This window comes from Dipodomys ordii, unplaced genomic scaffold (assembly GCF_000151885.1).
Source record: "Dipodomys ordii isolate 6190 unplaced genomic scaffold, Dord_2.0 Scaffold14, whole genome shotgun sequence".
NCBI classification, from domain to species: Eukaryota; Metazoa; Chordata; class Mammalia; order Rodentia; family Heteromyidae; genus Dipodomys; species Dipodomys ordii.
The window spans coordinates 571,369-589,935 of NW_012267230.1; the positions used below are offsets into that span (position 1 = coordinate 571,369).

Here is an 18,567-nt window from a genome sequence, read left to right on the forward strand (position 1 = left end):
ATTTTAGTGGAGATATTAGACTTGTTTTAGTGATAAAACAATATTAGACTTAAAGTGTACCCCCATAGTTGGGGTATAGCTAAAACTCACTCCATTGAATGAGTGGCAAAGGATTCAAGAATAGGACTGAGGGATCAGTAATGGCCAAATGACAACAACACAAGCTACAAGCTTTCCTATTCTCAAACACAGAGGCTGAAACTGCCCAGAAGATTCTGGATAAGCTTTCAGACACTCTAAAGAATGACTGCAACAATCTGTAGCACCACCTAATCTTTACAAGGCAAGAGAAAGTAGAAAGCGAAAGTTTACTTTAAGAACTCTATTTGCAAGTTCCATTAGTAAGTCCTCCTCATGGCTCTTTCACACTCAGATACAAGATAACACTTACAGTACCAGCCAAACCCACACAGGCAATCAGGCAGCCTCTATTTTAGAAGCAACATCTCCAGCAATCTTGTGAGTTCTGGAATCTTCAACATCTGCAAAGGAAACAGACAATTCAAGTCTTTATGGTTCTGTTGAAAGGACTCTGAAGACTACAGTCTTCTCCAGGGATGTGACATTAGGCCTGGGTGAATTACTTTGGAAAATTTGCAACAGCAAGTGGCCTTCAACTCTATAAACAACCTCAACACCACTGGCTCCTCACTGTTTTTACCTACCTTTCTACTTGGTTCCCCCCTCCCCTCCCACCCCTCTTCCCCGTTCAAGCCAGATGGGCTAACACCTCTCAAGGGCCTTGTCTTAGTTTACTCCAGCATCCTAATGCTAACACACCTATCGCCTGAGTGAGGTTGCTGGGATTTAAGGTAGTTTAATTCCACATTCTAAGCCCAGAGTGAAGGTTGTGTGGGGTGAGGTATGAGGTGATCATGGAAGGCTGACGTAATATAGACAAGTGTAGCAGAAAAGTTGCCCATGCTTTTTGACCAGTCCAAGGATTGCCTTTAATTGTTTGTATAGTAAGCAATAAAGATCCTCTTTAAGATCTAGCTATAAGCCAGGTGCTGGTAGCTCATAACTGTAATCTTAGCTACTCAAAAGGCTGAGATCTGAGGATCTTGGTTCAAAACCAGGCCAGGAAAATCCATAAGACTTTAATCTCCAATTAACCATCAGAAAGCCAGAAGTAGAGCTGTGGCTCAAGCCTTGAGCAAAGAAAGCTCAGGGATAGCACCCAGGTCCTAAGTTTAAGCCCCAAGACCAGCACCAGAAAAATTTTAAACAAATAAAATAATCAGCACCAAAAAATGCAATATTAACATCAAGCATGAAAGCAGAAGTAACCAAGATGTTGTAAATGAGATATGAATGAGGACTATGACTAAGGTAGAGCAATGTGACTTTATACAGTTCTTTTTTTTTTTTTTTTGTCAGTTGTGGGGCTTGAACTCTGGGCTTGGGCGCTGTCCCTGCACAATTGAGCTCCAGGCGAGTGCTCTAGCACTTGAGCCATAGTGCCACTTCTGGTTCTCCAGTGGTTTATTAGAGATAAGAGTCTCATGGAGTTTCTTGCCTGGGCTGGCTTTGAACCATGATCCTCAGATCTCAGCCTCCTGAGTAGCTAGGATTATAGGTGTGAGCCACCAGCACCAGGCTTCTATGCAGTTTTAAGTGAGGTGGGCTAAGCATATGTAAGGTGTGCTAAAACAAACAACCAAGTTGTAGAACAATAAATTCATATATGATCTCACTTAGGTCAGCTTTCTAGGAGGCTATAAAAGAGACTTGAAGAAAGGCATTGTTTATTCTTTTGTTTGGGTTTATAATGAACATGTATTACATATAAGCATTAAACTTCTGGCACAAAAAAAGCCTATTGTAGCCCAGGTTAAGAATTCTAGTTCAACAAGTACCCTGTGGTCTGTAGCCATACCTCGGAGTGAAGAGCCACCCAATAACAGGAGAATGGGTCCTGGGAGACTGACTGTTATTTTGTCCTCTTCAGTGGTTCCTGTGGCTGGAGACAGATGAGCAAGGTGGTGTTTGATGTCTAGAATAGTTTAATAATGGTGATGGAATCTTCAGAACAGATGGTCTATGGAATGTCTTGCTCCTTCATGTCTATAGATCTATTTGTGCAGGACTGGGTGGTATAGCCTTTGTAAAAGTGGGACACATTCTCCAAGAATCGAGTCCATAGAAGAGTCTGCCCCTCTCAGACTTAGGACTTTGGTACTAGATAAAGACTGGGCTAAGAATCTCAGTCCTCTAGAACAAATCATGTGAAGTGAGGTAAGCAAGTTCAGAGAAACAGTGCATGTGTTCTCTTACATGCAGAAGCTAGATCTAAAATATACTGGGACATTCGCACACAGTGAGACCAAAGGCGGATACTCTCTGGGAAGGAACACAAAAGGAGCAATGCCCATGCACTTCTGATCACATAAACTAGTATTTATTGAAATGAACTTCAGGAAATGGCAACGAGGGCCTTTTGTTTTCTTTCCTTTTGTCTTGTTCATTTATCTGTCTTTGGGAGGGTAAAGGGAACACAGATATGGTGGGACAAAGGGTGAACAAATGCAGCAGTGGTACTCACTAGACACTATATTGAAAATAAACTATATAATTTGTGGGTGGGGATGAGAGGGGAAAATTGGGAGTAAGGGAAAGGGAGGACATCGTCCAAAAAGACATGTACTCATTACCCAACTTACATAACTGCAACCCTTCTAGCACTTTATAATAACAATACTTTGAGAAAAAGAATCTTAGTCCTAAGAGTCTCTCTTAGTCCTAAGAGTCTCTTAGGACTAAATGATGGACAAGTTGTATCCATCCTTAAAATTCTTTGGGGCTGGAAGATTTGAGACTGGCTTTCAGTAAGGCTCACAGTGGGAGGGGTTGGGACTTTTTACCTCATTTGGCCCGTGGTGAGGCAGGGTAAGTCACAGAACACAGAGGCGAGTCAGGAGAGAGGCGATTACAGATTAATGCGTTGCAGTGGACGTAGACCTGGAAATGGAAGAGGAGTTAAGTGGAAGCAAAGCACTCACCTTCAACTTAGGCCTCTTTCTTTGTTTTTTCACTCAGGGCTGATGTTCTATCACTTGAGCTACTCCTCTAGTCTGGCTTCTTTTGCTGATTAATTGGATGGAGATAGAGACTGCTGGACATTTCTTCCTGGGTTATACTTCAGACCATGATCCTCCTATCTCAGCTTCTTGAGTAGCTAAGATTACAGGTGTAAGCACCCAGCCCTGGTGACTATGGATCACTTGCCAGGGTAGCAAGTCCCCAAGCCTTTGACACAAAGGCAAAGGTCTTCACATCAAACCTCTGGTAGTGATCACGATGGGCCACCAAGGATGCAATGGGATGGAAGGGGGTTTGGTAGTTGTCCAGGTTATATTCACAGCTGTCAATCAGACATAGGGAGAAGAATAGTCATATATATTTTCCCAAATGTGACATGTGACAGCTTCACAATGAGGAACATATTTGCCTTCTACAGCTACCTTTGCTTTTATTATATATCTTTCTATTCCCATCTGTCCAATACCCATGAAATCAAGTTGTACATGTAGTAGTAACACATTTGTTTGCCAATTGAATTCAAAAGATATGAAGTTGTATGTGTATCACTTCAGAAGACTGGCTTATTTCTGCTAGTATGAATGCCTATATTATATTGTACTGCCTGGGATACTCATATATATAATATGTCATATAATATATATGGTGATTTAGCCATGGCATATAGTGCCACCATGCACATAATATATATTAGTATCACTATAAGTGATAGAAGAAGAGGAATACATCCTTACGACTGTTTTACATGCTAGCAGGGGTGATGCTACAAAATATAGTATGTTAGGCAGTAAGTACCAAAGCATGAAGAGTTAGACCAGGGTAAGGGATCATGAGTCAAGGTATGTTTGAGCAAGTCTTTCAGAAGGTGAAGGAATGAGCTGTGTGAATGATCTGGAGACAGGAAAGTACCTGGAGGCTAGGAGCTTAGCAACCCTTTTCTACATGGTCAAGAAAGCCGTGGTACAGCTGGGAAAGTGGCTCAGTGGTAGAGTGCTTGTCTAGCATGCATGAAGCCCCAGCTGTGATTTCTCTGTACCACACAAACAGAAAAAAACCAGACGTAGCGCAGTTGCTCAAGTGGTAGAGCAGTAGCCTTGAGCAAAAGAAGCTCAGGGACAGTGCCCCGGCTCTGAGTTCAAACCCCAAGACTGGCAAAAAATGAAGAAAAAAAAAGAAAGGCAAGGTACAGTTCTGTGCCTGTACAAACCCCTGGAGAGAGCACCACAGAGCCAAGAGGACGAACACTATGTCCAAGTGCTGGTATAGTTACAACCCCATGGCATTGTAATTTTTAGAATCAAGTGGAAATTTTAAGCTCAGCTCTACCACAAGGCCTTGCTTTTAGCTAGGCAGTTAAGTAGTTCAGTTTGGGTTTCTTCATGAAGATGGCTAGAGCCTTCTTCCTAGGGGGGTAAGGCTCAGTTGGATGTGGAATATATAACTCTATGCCTGCTAGATGGCAGGTGTTCAGTAAATAGATAAGGCCAGAAGTCCCTTTGTCTCCTGATAGAGATAGAGTAGAAGAGCCAGACTCAAGCCTATTCCTGTTAAGATTCTACCACAACATGAAAACAGTGTGGACCATTTGATTAGATCACGGGGCCAGTGACTAACAAGAGCAGATGACGAGCTTGTATGGCTTAAACCTTCTCTAAGTCCCAAGAGGGTTTATTCTCTCATCACCAGCCAAGTTTTGATGGATTCACTGAGCAACCCTCTAGCGTGAGAGTACCTACCCATCCACCACAATGCAGCACTTGAGGAGAGAGGCTGGATCCTCTTTAGATGTTGCCTAGCAGTCATCCAAGACCAGCTTTATGTTGGGGTCCGCCCTACTGAGAATTTTGACTTCCAAGTAGATCAGTTGGCGGGGGTACCTCACCATGGAGAACTCCTTCCTCCTGTAAGCTTGTCAGTAGAACTCATCTGAAATAGATCAGAGAACTTTTCTGGATGTGAGTAGGTACTAGTTGCAACATTCATTTTGGGGGGGAACCCCCAAAGGATTGAACCAAATACCTTTTGGTAGGTTGTGGGCCTTGAACTCAGGGCCTGGATGCAGTCCCTGAGCTTTTTCCGCTCAAGGCTAGTGCTCTATCACTTTGAACCACAGCTCCACTTCCATTTTTCTGATGGTTGATTAGGAGATAAGCATCTCATGGACTTTTCTGCCCCAGCTGGCTTCCTCAGATCTCAGCCTCCTGAGTGGCTAGGATTACAAGTGTCAGCCACCAGGGCTCCATCAAATATCTTTTAAATTGCAACCTCCTACCTGGGTAAATTTGAAGAATCAACACACGTGGACCTGGCTTCACAAAGGCCAGTGGAGCAGGCAGGTTGAGGACATGGGCATTCAGCATTATGTTGTCTCTTTTGTAATGGCACTTCACTGTCTGTAACAAGAGGAGAGTGATAAAAAATTTTGTGTTGGGCTGGGAATGTGGCTTAGTGGTAGAGTGTTTGCCTATAGCATGCATGAAGCCCTGGGTTCAATTCCTCAGTATTACATAAACAGAAAAAGGTAGAAGTGGTTCTGTGGATCAAGTGAGCAAAAGAAGCTTAGGGACCATTGCCCAGCCCCTGAGTTCAAGCCCCAGCACTGGCTAAAAAAATTTTTGCCAGGTGCGGGTGGCTCACACCTGTATTCTTAGCTACTCAGGAGGCTGAGATCTGAGGATCATGGTTCAAAGCCAGCCCAGGCAGGGAAGTCTGTGAGACTCATTTCCAATTAACCACCAGAAAACCAGAAGTGGCGCTGTGGCTCATGTGGCAGAGTGCTAGCCTTGAGCAGAAGAGCTGAAGAGTTCGAGGCCCATGACCAACAAAAAAGGATTTTGTGTCAACAAATTCTTTAAATCTAACCTAGGTTGGGTTTTTTTTTTCAGTAGCAATTTGCTGTCTCTTCACATTTTGCTTGGAGAGCATGTATTTCATTTTTGTAGATGACTATCATTTTTAAACTGAAAAAAGAAAATGTTGAAGCAAAGTAGGTTACACCTAGTTAATTCATAGGGCAATCTTGAGCTTCTTACCAACTGGTAGTACCTAACTTAAGTCTGGTTCCACATCCATTCAGGGGTATGTAAAATTGTACCAGCTTCCAAGACTCAACTTTCAACATGGGCTGGCAGCATGAATTTCCCATCGTTAGGATATTCAAGTTGAGAGCTGGTTTTGTTTGATGGCTGTAGACTTCAAAGGCCATCAACCCATCCTGGGGACACAACAACCCTGCAATTAGAGAGCAAGGACAAGCAATTTGTCTACCTTGGGAGAGCTGCCAACCTTCAAGTATTTGGAGTTGGAGCAACTAATTTTATCTGGAGGTACTAGAAATTGCCTGAATTTTTCTTTTTTGTTTGGGAAATAGCCTGATAAGCAGCATGAGCAACAGGGAATAACAGTTAAGTCTCTGTGTACAGCCCAAAGGTGAAAGAGAAGGGATTATAGAGACAAGAACTACAGAGGGTTAAGAGCCATCGAGAAATTCTGCTGAGGGGCTGGTTTAAGAATCAGATGTGGCCAACGTGAAATTAATTTTGGATGTAAGAGTTAGGGTTGCTCAACTGGTGATATCTATGCAAAGTATTACAAGATCCAAAATAGCTCTGAAACCTAATACTGAGGTCCTAAGTATTTTGGTAAGGAATGATTAAGTTCCTAAGCATTTTGATAAGAAATGATTAATCTATATTCTCAAAGCCCTAGTTGTTTGAGGAGATAATTGTGTGTGTGTGTGTGTGTGTGTGTGTGTGTGTGTGTGTGTGTACTGGTATGGAGCAGGGCCTGAACACTGCCCCTGAGCTTTTTTTTTTTTTTTTGCTCAAAGCTGGCACACTAACACTTGAACCACAGCTCCACCTTTGGCTTTTGGCTCATTAATTGGAGATAATAGTCTCATGAACTTTCCTACCCAGTCTGGATCAAACTGAAATCTCACATCTCAGGCTCCTGAGTAGCTGGGATTACTGGTGAGCTACCAATGTCTGGCAGATAAACTAATTTTCGATTTGGCTTGACCTGGTGTAGACCAGAGGTGTAAACAAAAACACGAAGGCCAAAGGCCAAGGCTGGGCTAGAACAGTCTTCCATATTCTTTTGGGGTGATCTATATGAATTGGGAGGAACATCTTTTAAGCTTTTCTGCTACTCTAACAAGAATTGAGGCATCTTGCCTGCATAGGAGGCTCAGATCTCTAAGCCAATATATCCAGGTAAATTTAAAATGACAATTATAGTAACACCTTGCCTGCACAAATGTTCAATAAAATACTTTGGTCCTCATGCTAGCAATTAGACTAAAGTTTCTGACCGTAGTCTACAAACAGTGATTAGAATCTGAACTTCTATACATTTTCCCATAAGCTCAAGAGTAAAGGGGGGGAGGGAGACCGAGTAATATTTTAAAATAAAATAACTTTACCTATAGAAATCAGCGACTCATACTCGGGGTCAAGGACCATGGATACCATATCCCATAGGAAATAAAAGGTCAGCCTAGTGAAGAACAACTGATTGAATAGGCATTTTTCCAAGAACTGAAATGAGAGAAGAATGTCAATTAGCAGCTGCAGCCAGTCTGGAGCCCAGAGCTCTTGCAGGAAGCAGGAAGGAAGTCCACTGGATATTTTCAGGGCACACTTCAGACTTATCTAGTTTCCCCCTAAGCCCAAACAAGAGACCCTATCTCTTCCCTAGATCAGGATGCTTCCCTAGACAGGAAATGTATTGCTTTAAACTCATGACCTCGAGTACCCAGCCCTTTATGCTCTTTGTACTGCTAGGCACTAAAGCTTGAATGAACAGATCAAATTCCAAAGAAGAGTGGGATATCCTGCCAAACCAAGTAGAAATCCAACGGAGACTACAGATGTTACAAAATGCCATTGTAAAACACACTCTGACATATTATTCTCTGCTGTCCCTGGCATCAGTCAAAGCTGTTCTCAATTGAGAACAGTATGGGACCCTTTTGTTTGGTCTACTAAAACTAGGACAGCCTGATCCAATCAGTTCATTCGATGGCTGACAAGCAGCTTGTATTTGTCAAGTGAAATGGAAAAATAAATTAGGAATTTTCCATTGTAGAAGTTAAAGACTCTGGCATTGCAGAGAACTTGACTTAAATGTAAGTGATCAAGGGAGGTCTTAAAGCTTTAAGTCTGTTGCACTTGTAAGAGTTCATTGTCAGATCAACATCAGCTGTAGTAGGTAATTGGTAAGAGAATATCTCACATTGGACTTTTATAGGAGTGCAGCATTTGATAATGGAACACACCTTGGTTTTGAGGAGAGTTTTGCTGCATTTGTTGCTTCTCTGTTGAGCCTGTTATCATGAAGTTGATTCAGAGGGGTATTTAACTTCCCTGGAAATTCTGGTATGGTGACAGTCGTGTATATGGCATTACAAGCCATAGAAGGCTCTGGAAGGAAGGAATGATAGAACGCCCATTACCAGCCTTGTTTAAGCCCCCAAAATATTGTTTCCCACTGCTGAAGTTAGAGTTTCCTGGGATCTGTCTCTCTCTCTCTTTCTCTCTCTCTCTCTCTCTCTCTCTCACACACACACACACACGCACACACACACACAGCTTTTGATAAGAAGATGATCTTCTGAGCAGGAGTCACACTTCTACCGGGTAGAAGTGACTGTTGCCTTGCTTGTAGGAACAGTATTTTTGAAGCTATCAGTTTACTTGACTCTCTAACCAATAAGAACCAACAGGCCAAGCATATGCTCAATCACTGGGAATCATTTTGATGCAATGGAAATGCAGGCATTTGGGCCAATCATTATCATGCTAGATTCCCAGTCTTGTCCTCCAGTCTTGTCTAGGAGTTTAAGGCTCGTCACTGATCATTTCTAGAAGGAGATGAGCAAGAGCTGGTCTGCCATGACTATTACACAGTATCAGTGGTCAGAATGTTTATAGGACTCCACATTCTTGATTCTACTCGATGAAAGACAGAGTTGCTCTTATTTAAGTGGCTAAAATTTGAGTACTTTTGTGTTGAGGTTTGCCAAGAGTTCATTCACACATCACTTAACAAAGCTGTGGTCTAAGAAATGTATCATTAGACAGATTTACTATTGTGTAGTTACTGTGCTTACATAAATCATAGTATCACTTACTATATACCTATTGTACATGATTATTATTATATACACGTACATGACTATATGAGCTCTATGTGTTGGCATTGTAGTTTTGTTTTGACCAGGATCGTTACAAGCACTATGGGGTTACTATGGTAACAAAATACTAGACAATTATCTAATGGGATTACTCATATGGTCTGCCATGACCTAAGCTTTGTTATGTAGCCCAGGTCTGTACTTTATAGTGTCTCACTGGAAATCAAAAAGACAAGACAGGAAGTGGTGCTGTGGCTCAAGTAGTAGAGTGCTAGCCTTGAGCTGAAGAGCTCAGGGAAAGTGCCCAGGCCCAGAGTTCAAGCCCCACAACCGACAAAAACAAACAAACAAAAAGACAAGACAATGCAATCCAAACATAGTATATTGATTCATGAGACTTTAAAGAATACCTTTATTCAACATTATACTGCATATATAAGTTTATCGAACAGGAAAAGAACAGATGGGGGCAAAGACCATTGTCTGTTTTGTTCTCCATTTTATCCTTAGTACAGTACAGTGAAGAGTACAGTATCCAGTGAAGGATATGACATTAAAAATACTTCAATGGGTTGAAGACATGGCTGAGATCATACTTAGAGTTAGGAATAATAGCCTTATCCTTTGTGGTTATATTTTTTTTAAAAAGGTATGACCTACCACATATGAGGTATTCCAGTGCATTGTATGGCATATAGAGGGTTATCTTTTGGCCATCAAGCAGAAGATTGAACCCTTGTCTTAGGGCATCCCTCAAGAATAGAATTTGAGCTTGTGGTCCATCACTAACTTTAACAATCCATCTCGGACCAATGAAGTTAAAGAAAAAAAATTTTTTTAGAAGATTTGTGCTCTCTTAACCATGAAACTATCATAGTCTACTTAATATTTGTTTGTCTTCTTGAGGAAGGGGTGGCATGCTGATGTGTGAACTCAGGGTCTTTTAATAGCAACAAGAAGGCGCTCACCCATTTGAGCAATGCCACCAGCCCCTATTGAATGTTCTTTTTACTCAGATTAAAATGGTCAGTCTCAGATTTAAATGTTACTAAGTTTTGTAATTTAAAAGCTACTTTCATACCTGACCTGCACCAGCCAAGCGAGTGGGAAAGAAAACGGAAAGAAAAAAGAACCATCATGTAAATTTTTTTATTTGAAAGAGTTTCTGAAATCATCTCAACTACCTGCCAGGATAGAGGGAACACTCTAACTACTGGCACTCTACCACTTGAGCCATAACTCCACTTCTGGGTTTTTGTTATTGGTTACTTGAAGATACAAGTCTCATAGACTTTCTTGCTCAGTGTGGTTTTAAACCATGATCCTCAAACTATCAGCCTCCTGATTAGCTGGGATGACAGGCATGAACCACCAGTGCCTGTAAGACACTAGTTTAGATGTAAAACTGGATGGAGCTGATTATGGGGCCTTTACTCAGATTATTCAGATATACCTGTTAAGAAGCGGCCATGATTCTGGGCACAGCCATCTTGGATGCTACTTCTAACCTCAGCGGACTCAGTCTGAAGCAAGATTCTTCATCCTTTTTGTGGTTGTTAGAAAGTTAACTTATTTAGCCCTGGACCCATATATCTATAGCATTAAAAATATATATACTTAAAAAAATTATTATTCTAAGGGCATTTAGGGAAAAGGCCACACACAATTTTGGCTATCCATGGGTTTGTAATTAGCAGACCCCTAGTCTAAAGAATTCAATTCTAGGGCTGGGAAGGTGGCTCAGTGGTAGAGTGCTTGCCTTGCATGCATGAGGCCCTGGGTTTGCTTCCTCAGCACCACATAAGCAGAAAAAGCTGAAAGTGGTGCTATGGCTCAAGTGGTAAAGTACTAGCCTTAAACTGAAGAGCTGAGGGACAGCACCCAGGCCCAGAGTTCAGGCTCCATGACCAACAAAAAAATAAAGAAACAAAAATAAAAAAGAATTCAATTCTAAATCCTTTGAAGTAGAGGAGGCCTATTTTTAAAGGTGAATATCCTTTATTTATTTATTTATTATATTTGGTGGGTTTTTTTTCCTCAAAGGGCTGGTTTTTTTTTTTCCCTCAAAGCCAGCACTCTACTCTTGAGTCACATCCAGTTCCAACTTTTTGCCAGTTGATTAGAGATAAGAATCTCTCAGGTTTTTCTGCCTCTGGTGGTTTTAAACCTTGATCCTCAGATCTTCCCCTGCCACATAGCTAAGACTATAGGCATGAGCTACCAATCCCCAGCCTCCAAGTGATTCTTTGAACACTAAAGTTTGAAAATGGTTACAGGTTGTTTGCCTTACTCTTAACTATCCTGCTTGGGTAATACTGTTGCTTGGCAACAGAAACCCTTATTGCTTAGTTACTATTTGCTTTCTAACACCTAATTTTAGGCTAGAGGTTTTTCAGTTGTTAACACCAGAATAGCCAGCCTTCCATCTCACATTGGGTGAGGGAGGGTTTCACATACAAATAGCTCAGACGAGAGCTTTTGCTTTGGGTTATTTTCCAAAAGACAAATGGAAGCTTAGAAAGGTTAGGCAACTTGCTTGAGACCTTACCTTTAAAGTATTTTCCAGGGCTCAAGGGCTGCACAACCCAGTCTGAGAGGCACCTGTCAACACTCGCAGTGCAGGCCTGACTGCCTGTTATGTGGGATCCCGAGTCACTAAATGTTATTTGCCAACACCATTGGCTTGCACCCACTAGATGTCAGAAGCAAACTCTGAACCACTCCCAGTTTTGATAACCACAAATGTCTCCAGTTGTGTCCTCTTAGAGGAAAAACAAAATACCGCTCTGGCTGAGAAACACTGCTCTGCCCTTAAGATTAAATCCTTGCCACAAAATTGATTTCCAAGATCTACTAGCACTTCCCCAGTCAGTACTCCAAAGCAATTTCTGCCGGGCACCAGTGACTCATACCTGTAATCTTAGCAACTCAAAAGACTGAGATCTGAGGATCATGGTTAGAAGCTAGTACAAGCAGGAAAGCCCATGAGACTCTTCTCTCTAATAAAAATTACCAGCCAGAAGTAGAGTTGTGCAAGTCAAGTGGAAGCTCTTGCCAAACATGCAGGGACAGTGCCCAGGCCCTGTGTTCAAGCCCTAGTACCAGCACACACACACACACACACACACACACACACACACACACGATTACATACCAGTCTGTCTGTACAGGATTCATAGGGAATCTTCAGGCTGGGTTTTTCTGAGGGCAAGACATAAGTACAGTTCAGCATTTCAACCCCAAAAGCATCTACAGGAAACAGCCTGTTAGACAGAGGATGGTTGACAAGTACATACTATAATAGAGTAATAGAGTCTGCTAAAGGTATCAAGACTTTTTTTTTTTTTGGTCGATCACATGGCTTGAACACAGGGCCTGGGAGCTGTCCCTGAGCTTTTTCACTCAAAGCTAGCACTCTATCACTTTGAGTCACAGCATCACCTCCAGTTTTCTGGTAGTTTATTGGAGATAAGAGTCTTATGGGCCGGGTGCCGGTGACTCACACCTGTTATCCTAGCTACTCAGGAGGCTGAGATCTGAGGATCACATCCAAAGCCAGCCCCGGCAAGAAAGGCTATGAGACTCTTATCTCCAATAAACCACTAGAAAACCGGAAGTGGTGCTGTGGCTCAAGTGGTAGAGCACTCACCTTGAGCTGAAGAGCTGAGGGGCAGCACCCAGGCCCAGAGTTCAAGCCCCATGACCAACAACAACAAAAAAGTCTCGGAGTTTCTTGCCCAGGTGACTTTGAACCTCGATTCTCAGGTCTCAGCCTCCTGAGTAGCTAGGATTACAGGTTTGAGCCACCAGCACCTGGCTTGTCGTCCATTCCTAAGACACATCAAGTAGTTCACTTTGGGACCATAAGACACTGATCATAAGGCCCAGGCTCTGAGACTTATAGTCCGAGCTTCCCAGGGGAGGCTGACTAAGACACTTCCTAGAAAAGACACTCTTGGTGGCATCATGCAAGTTGGGGGACCCCCAAAGCAACAGAGAAAGTAAATGCTTATTGCTCCAAATTTTGACATCTCCTTGTACACAGAAAAATAGGGATGCCCTGAACCTACAAGCTTTCTACTAATTAGGGCCAAGATAAGCTAGAACATGTTACCTACCTACCATGGATACATGCCATTTGTCCACGCTAACACTGCTTGGGAATCCACTGTCATTCCATCTTCACTGCAATTGATATAGGCTGAAATTAAAAAAAAAAAGTATTTGGGATCCTGTAGGTACACGATTCCTACTCTTCCTCACCAGCAATCATATGGAATGCTGCTGCTTGGGAGTGGTTATGATACCTCAGGTGCTAAATTGGTAAGACAACTAGTACAATGCAACATGCTGAGAAATACGGTAGTATACAATATACTGGGAATTACGGTATCAGTTAACTGTATCGAGACAGTATCCATGAACCAGCCTGAGCTTTCTGGAGCTATGTTTTAGGTTAACAAGCAAGCCTATCGCACCCAGATCAGAGCCTTGAAATAGGGCTGATGGAAGTGAGAATGATAGGTCTGAAGAACTGAGGGACCAAAGCTTTCTCTGCAGGGTTTTCTAAATTGAAAAAATGAATTTAATCCTAAATCCTAGGTCACAGTGTGTGTGTGCGTGTGTGTGTGTGCGTGTGTGTGTGCGTGTGTGTGTGTGTATGCTGGTCCTAGGACTTGAATTTCTAGTCTGGCCTTGTCCCTGAGCTTTTTTGCCACGGCATCACTTCTGGCTTTTTGCTGGTTAATTAGAGATTAAGAGTCTTATGAGCCTTCCTGCCCTGGCTGGCTTTGAACTGTGATTCTCAGATCTCAGCTTCCTGAGTAGCTAGGATTACAAGTATAAACTACCGGCACCCAGTTAGGGCACATTTTATTATGACCAAATTCTGCCACTATCTGCCTTTCTAGAACTTCTAGCTCAGAGTAAAGTCTCAAGAGAAATTTATTCTTTGAGGCAAAAGATATATGATTTTGCTTATTAGGCTGATGCATTCCTTTTTTTGGGGGGGGGGGTCCGGTCGTGGGGCTTGAACTCTGGGCCTGGGCGCTGTCCCTCAGTTCTTCAGCTCAAGGCTAGCACTCTACCACTTGAGCCACAGCACCACTTCCAGCTTTTTTCTCTTTGCTTATGTGGTGCTGAGGAATCGAACCCAGGGCCTGAGGCAAGCGCTCTACCACTGAGCCACCTTCCCAGCCCCAGCTGATGCATTCCTTTAAGCATTTGTTTTCAGTGAAAACTACTGCTTCTAGAGATGGGGGCTTAGTATGATTGTTCTTTTGGAGATGCCATCAACTTGAGGCAGTGAGGAATTTCAAAGCAAGGCAAGAAGACCTTCAAGCCCTTTCATTTAGCTGACATAGGAAGTCCATAACTGGGCAATGGAAAAATCCTAACCAAGGGGTAAGAAATGGGGTGGGGATCCAGGAGCTGATGGCTCAAACCTGTAATCCTCAGGAGGCTGAAATCTAAGGATCACAGTTCAAAGACAGCTGGAGCAAGAAAGTCCATGAGACTCTTAACTCTAATTAACCCCAGAAAACTGGAAGTGGAGCTGTGGGTCAAAGTGGCCAGGTACTTGAGCTTTTCACAGCATCTAGGCCCTGAGTTCAAGCCCCATGACTGACAACAAAAAGAATGGAGTGAATTGGCTGCGTAGAGCAGGCAAGCTACTTGAAACCTGTTGTCCTTGATACGGGGACTTCCCTAACCCTCCCCCGCCACCAAAAAAAAAAAAAAAATACTACCTGGAAAGGTGGTATTGGCCAAGTGAGGAGTTATTGAGTTCACTGAAGTCACAGGGTGAATAAGTAAAACAGTGGCCTATAGGTACTAAAAGAGGACATAGAGAATGAGTTCAGAAAAAATGAATAGGCAAAAACCAATAACCATTATATTCCTTCCTTCTATTCTCATGATTCCTCACCTCCAGCCTGCATTGAAGCAACTTTGGGGACTCCCAGAATCTCCTCTCTCCTGCACAACATGATAAAAAATAAAAAAAAGCATCACCAAATCCACCAGGAAAGAGGTGGGCTGCTGTGTATTATAGCAACAGAGGACCTGACCCCTCCTCTTTATCATGGAAGGCACCTGGAGCTGCGTGTCCCCTAGCTGGCCGAGCCAGAGGGATTAGGGAAGTGAGTGAGATCAGGCACAAGACCAGAGCTCTCCGAAATGGGCTCCAGACGAGAGACTTAGTATTTCCCCTTTAATTTTGGAGAGAAAAAAAAATTAGATCAAGGGGCTGGGAAGATAGCTCAGCAGTAGAATGCTTGCCCCGCATGCATGGGGCTCTGGGTTTGATTCTTCAGCACCACACAAATAGAAAAGGCTGAAAGTGAAAAAAAAAAAAAAAGGAAAAAGAAAAAGCCAGAAGTGGCGCTGTGGCTCAAGTGGTAGAGCACTAGCCTGGAGCTGAAGAGTTGAGGGACAGCACCCAGACCCAGAGTTCAGGCCCCAGGACTGACAAAAAAAAATAGATATTTCGAACAAATTAACTTCAATGTAGAGTGAAGTAGGGTATAATCGAGGAAGGGGTATTTCTAATTCATATCGTTAAACTTTTCCTCTATTTACTTCTAGTCAGGTTGTGGTGGAAGCTAGACATCATCATGGCAAAGTACATGAAATACTTAAAAAAATAAAATGAAGTTGGGCACCAGTGGCTCATGTTTGTCATTCTAACTACTCAGGAGGCTGAGATCTAAGGATTGATGTTTGAAGCCAGCTAGGCAGGAAAGTCCATGAGACTCCTATTTCCAATTAACCACCAAAAAAGCCAAAAGTGAAGCTGTGGCTCAAGTGGTAGAGCTCTAATCTCAAACAATAAATGCTTAGGGACAGTACCCAGGCCCTGAGTTAAAACTCCAGGACTGGTACAGAAAAAAAAATTTTTTAATGACTGAAGCATTATCTCCACAATCAAAGTTTAATCTTACTACAAAAATTCAGAAGATTAAAAGAAGGATCCAAAAAAAAAGGTAAAGATCACTCATAATCTTGCTATTGATAACATTTAGGTATGTGACTGTACTTTCTAGAAACAACACACACACACACACACACAGAGTTTAAAGCAAAACGAAAACCTACGAGTAAATTTTAAATACTATCTTGTAATTTCTTATTGCAACATCATGACATTTCCATATTACATGTAAAGATCTCCGTTAACCATTTTTAAAGTTGAATAGTATTCAATGTTTAGATAAATCAGCTAATACTGACTTAAACAACTAAGCCATTTACTTAACTCTTCCTTTATTGAAGAATATTAAGATAGTCTCCAATTCTTCATCATTATAAACAATAGGATGAATGGTTTTAGACCGCAGCCTGGTTAACCCTTAGTACAACTTCCTGGGCCAAAGGGTATAGAGATCTAAACACCTTTGCCTAAGCTGTAGTGCTCAAGAATCTACAGATGTGGGAATCAAAGCGAAGCGACTTGCACAAGCTTTCACAATTGGTTACGACCAAGTTGAGAACTCTTGATTACCTGAGACCTGATTAGTGTAGCCTTTCAACATCCCGCGTTGCTTTTTTGAGACATCTACATGTCCACAGCTCATGCATGTTCTATAACAAGCGAATACACTTCTCAAACTCTTCACAAGGAATGGAGTGACATTTTGCAATGATTGGTTTAGGTGTTGCGTTGGTGGTATAATTCCAGGAGTAATCTTACTCTATTACAGCCATCTGAAGTATCATTGTAGGTTAGAGAAATGATTCCTCAGCCTTTATGACCAAAAAGATCACCTAAGACTCATTGATACTGCAGATACCTAGGTCCTGCCCAACAGCTATTAAGTTGACTCTGGGGGTATCCTTACAGGTGATATTTTCTTTCTACTTAGGGTTGATACTCTATCTCTTGAACCACACCTCCACTTCCTACAGGTGATTTTTATATCTGACATATACTAGAAGGGAGGGAAGAAGCTGAGGAAATGAGTGTTTGCTATGGTTGAAACCTCTTAATGGGAATGGATTGATTAGACTACCTTAGCGGAACTGGGGAAGACAAAGAAGGAAATTTGGGAGTAGGGATGGTGAAAGGAGTTTTGTTTAAGAGACATAATAGCAATAGCTACTCCTTTTAAGTGTGCTTTCGAAAAAATGCCACTCTTTTTACAAACATGAAGGAGGTTTGTTCCCACCATGTGGGTAATAGGACATAAGAAGAAGGATTGTAGCGATGAGATTCAAGCCTGTGGAGAAATTGATCCGAGAGGTGAAGGGTTGACGTGCCTGCTCAGCAGCCCCCAGGTCTCACCTTTCCTAACACTGTGCCTTTTCCCATACAAATCCGGGGCTTCTGGAAAGTTGATGGGCCACACGGAGCCCCTGAGCAGGCATGAGAAGAGAAGGTCCACTGTGGTTTGTTAACATGGTACATGTACCAGGAATTAACTTCACCTGCTTCCCCTGAGTCAAGCTCTTGCTGTGCCCAGGGCAGTCAGGGACAATGACTCCAGCCCATAGAGAGGAGAAAAGATTCTGTTCCGCCTCATCCATTCACAAGGACACGAATGCATTTGGTGCAGCTGGCTCTAAAAATGGGAAGAAAATGGCTGCCCTGTAATAAGATGGCAACTCATTTCACTACACAGGAACAATTAAATACAGTCTTCATAGTTTACTTGGGGCGGGGAGGGGGGGAACCTGGCATTTCTTTCTTTTTTTTTGGGTCCGGTTGTGGGGCCTGAACTCTGGGCCTGGGCGCTGTCCCTCAGCTCTTCAGCTCAAGGCTAGCACTCTACCACTTGAGCCACAGCGCCACTTCCGGCTTTTTTCTTTTTGCTTATGTGGTGCTGAGGAATCGAACCCAGGGCCTCAGGCATGCAAGGCAAGCACTATACCACTGAGCCACCTTCCCAGCCCCCCTGGCATTTCTTTCAACTGTATATTTTCCACACTTTTTTCAAGGAGCCTTTTAAATTTTGGTAATTTATAACCACATGACGATCACATGTCCTATTTAGTTCAGTTGTTGCTTCGTTGCATAGTTGTCTACCTATCAGAAGGAAGAGAGTTCTTTTTTTGGGGGGGGTCCAGTCTTGGGGTCTGAACTCTGGGCCTGGGCGCTGTCCCTCAGCTCTTCAGCTCAAGGCTAGTGGTCTACCACTTGAGCCACAGTGCCACTTCTGGCTTTTTTCTTTTTGCTTATGTGGTGCTGAGGAATCAAACCCAGGGCTTCAGGTATGCAAGGCAAGCGCTCTACCACTGAGCCACCTTCCCAGCCCCAGGAAGAGAGTTCTTATAAACAATTCATCTTTTTTCTTTTTTTCAGTATTGAGATTTGAACTCCAGGTAAGCACTCTACCACTTGAGTTACACCCCTAATCCTCATAACTCTTAAGTATTGTGTTAATTTTTTCACA

General features: G+C 42.5%; 1 protein-coding gene across 1 annotated transcript; it reads right to left on the minus strand.

The window, feature by feature from the left end:
- Positions 1-417: 417 nt before the first annotated feature.
- Positions 418-16,710, minus strand: Zp2 (zona pellucida glycoprotein 2 (sperm receptor)). Its single transcript, XM_013011155.1, is given in 15 exon segments — positions 418-482; positions 1,880-1,957; positions 2,865-2,961; positions 3,229-3,364; positions 4,779-4,968; positions 5,315-5,431; positions 6,088-6,273; positions 7,466-7,539; positions 8,321-8,471; positions 8,625-8,702; positions 9,839-9,981; positions 10,260-10,264; positions 12,333-12,441; positions 13,301-13,379; positions 16,680-16,710. Coding segments are annotated over 15 exon segments (1,539 nt in total).
- Positions 16,711-18,567: the final 1,857 nt, after the last annotated feature.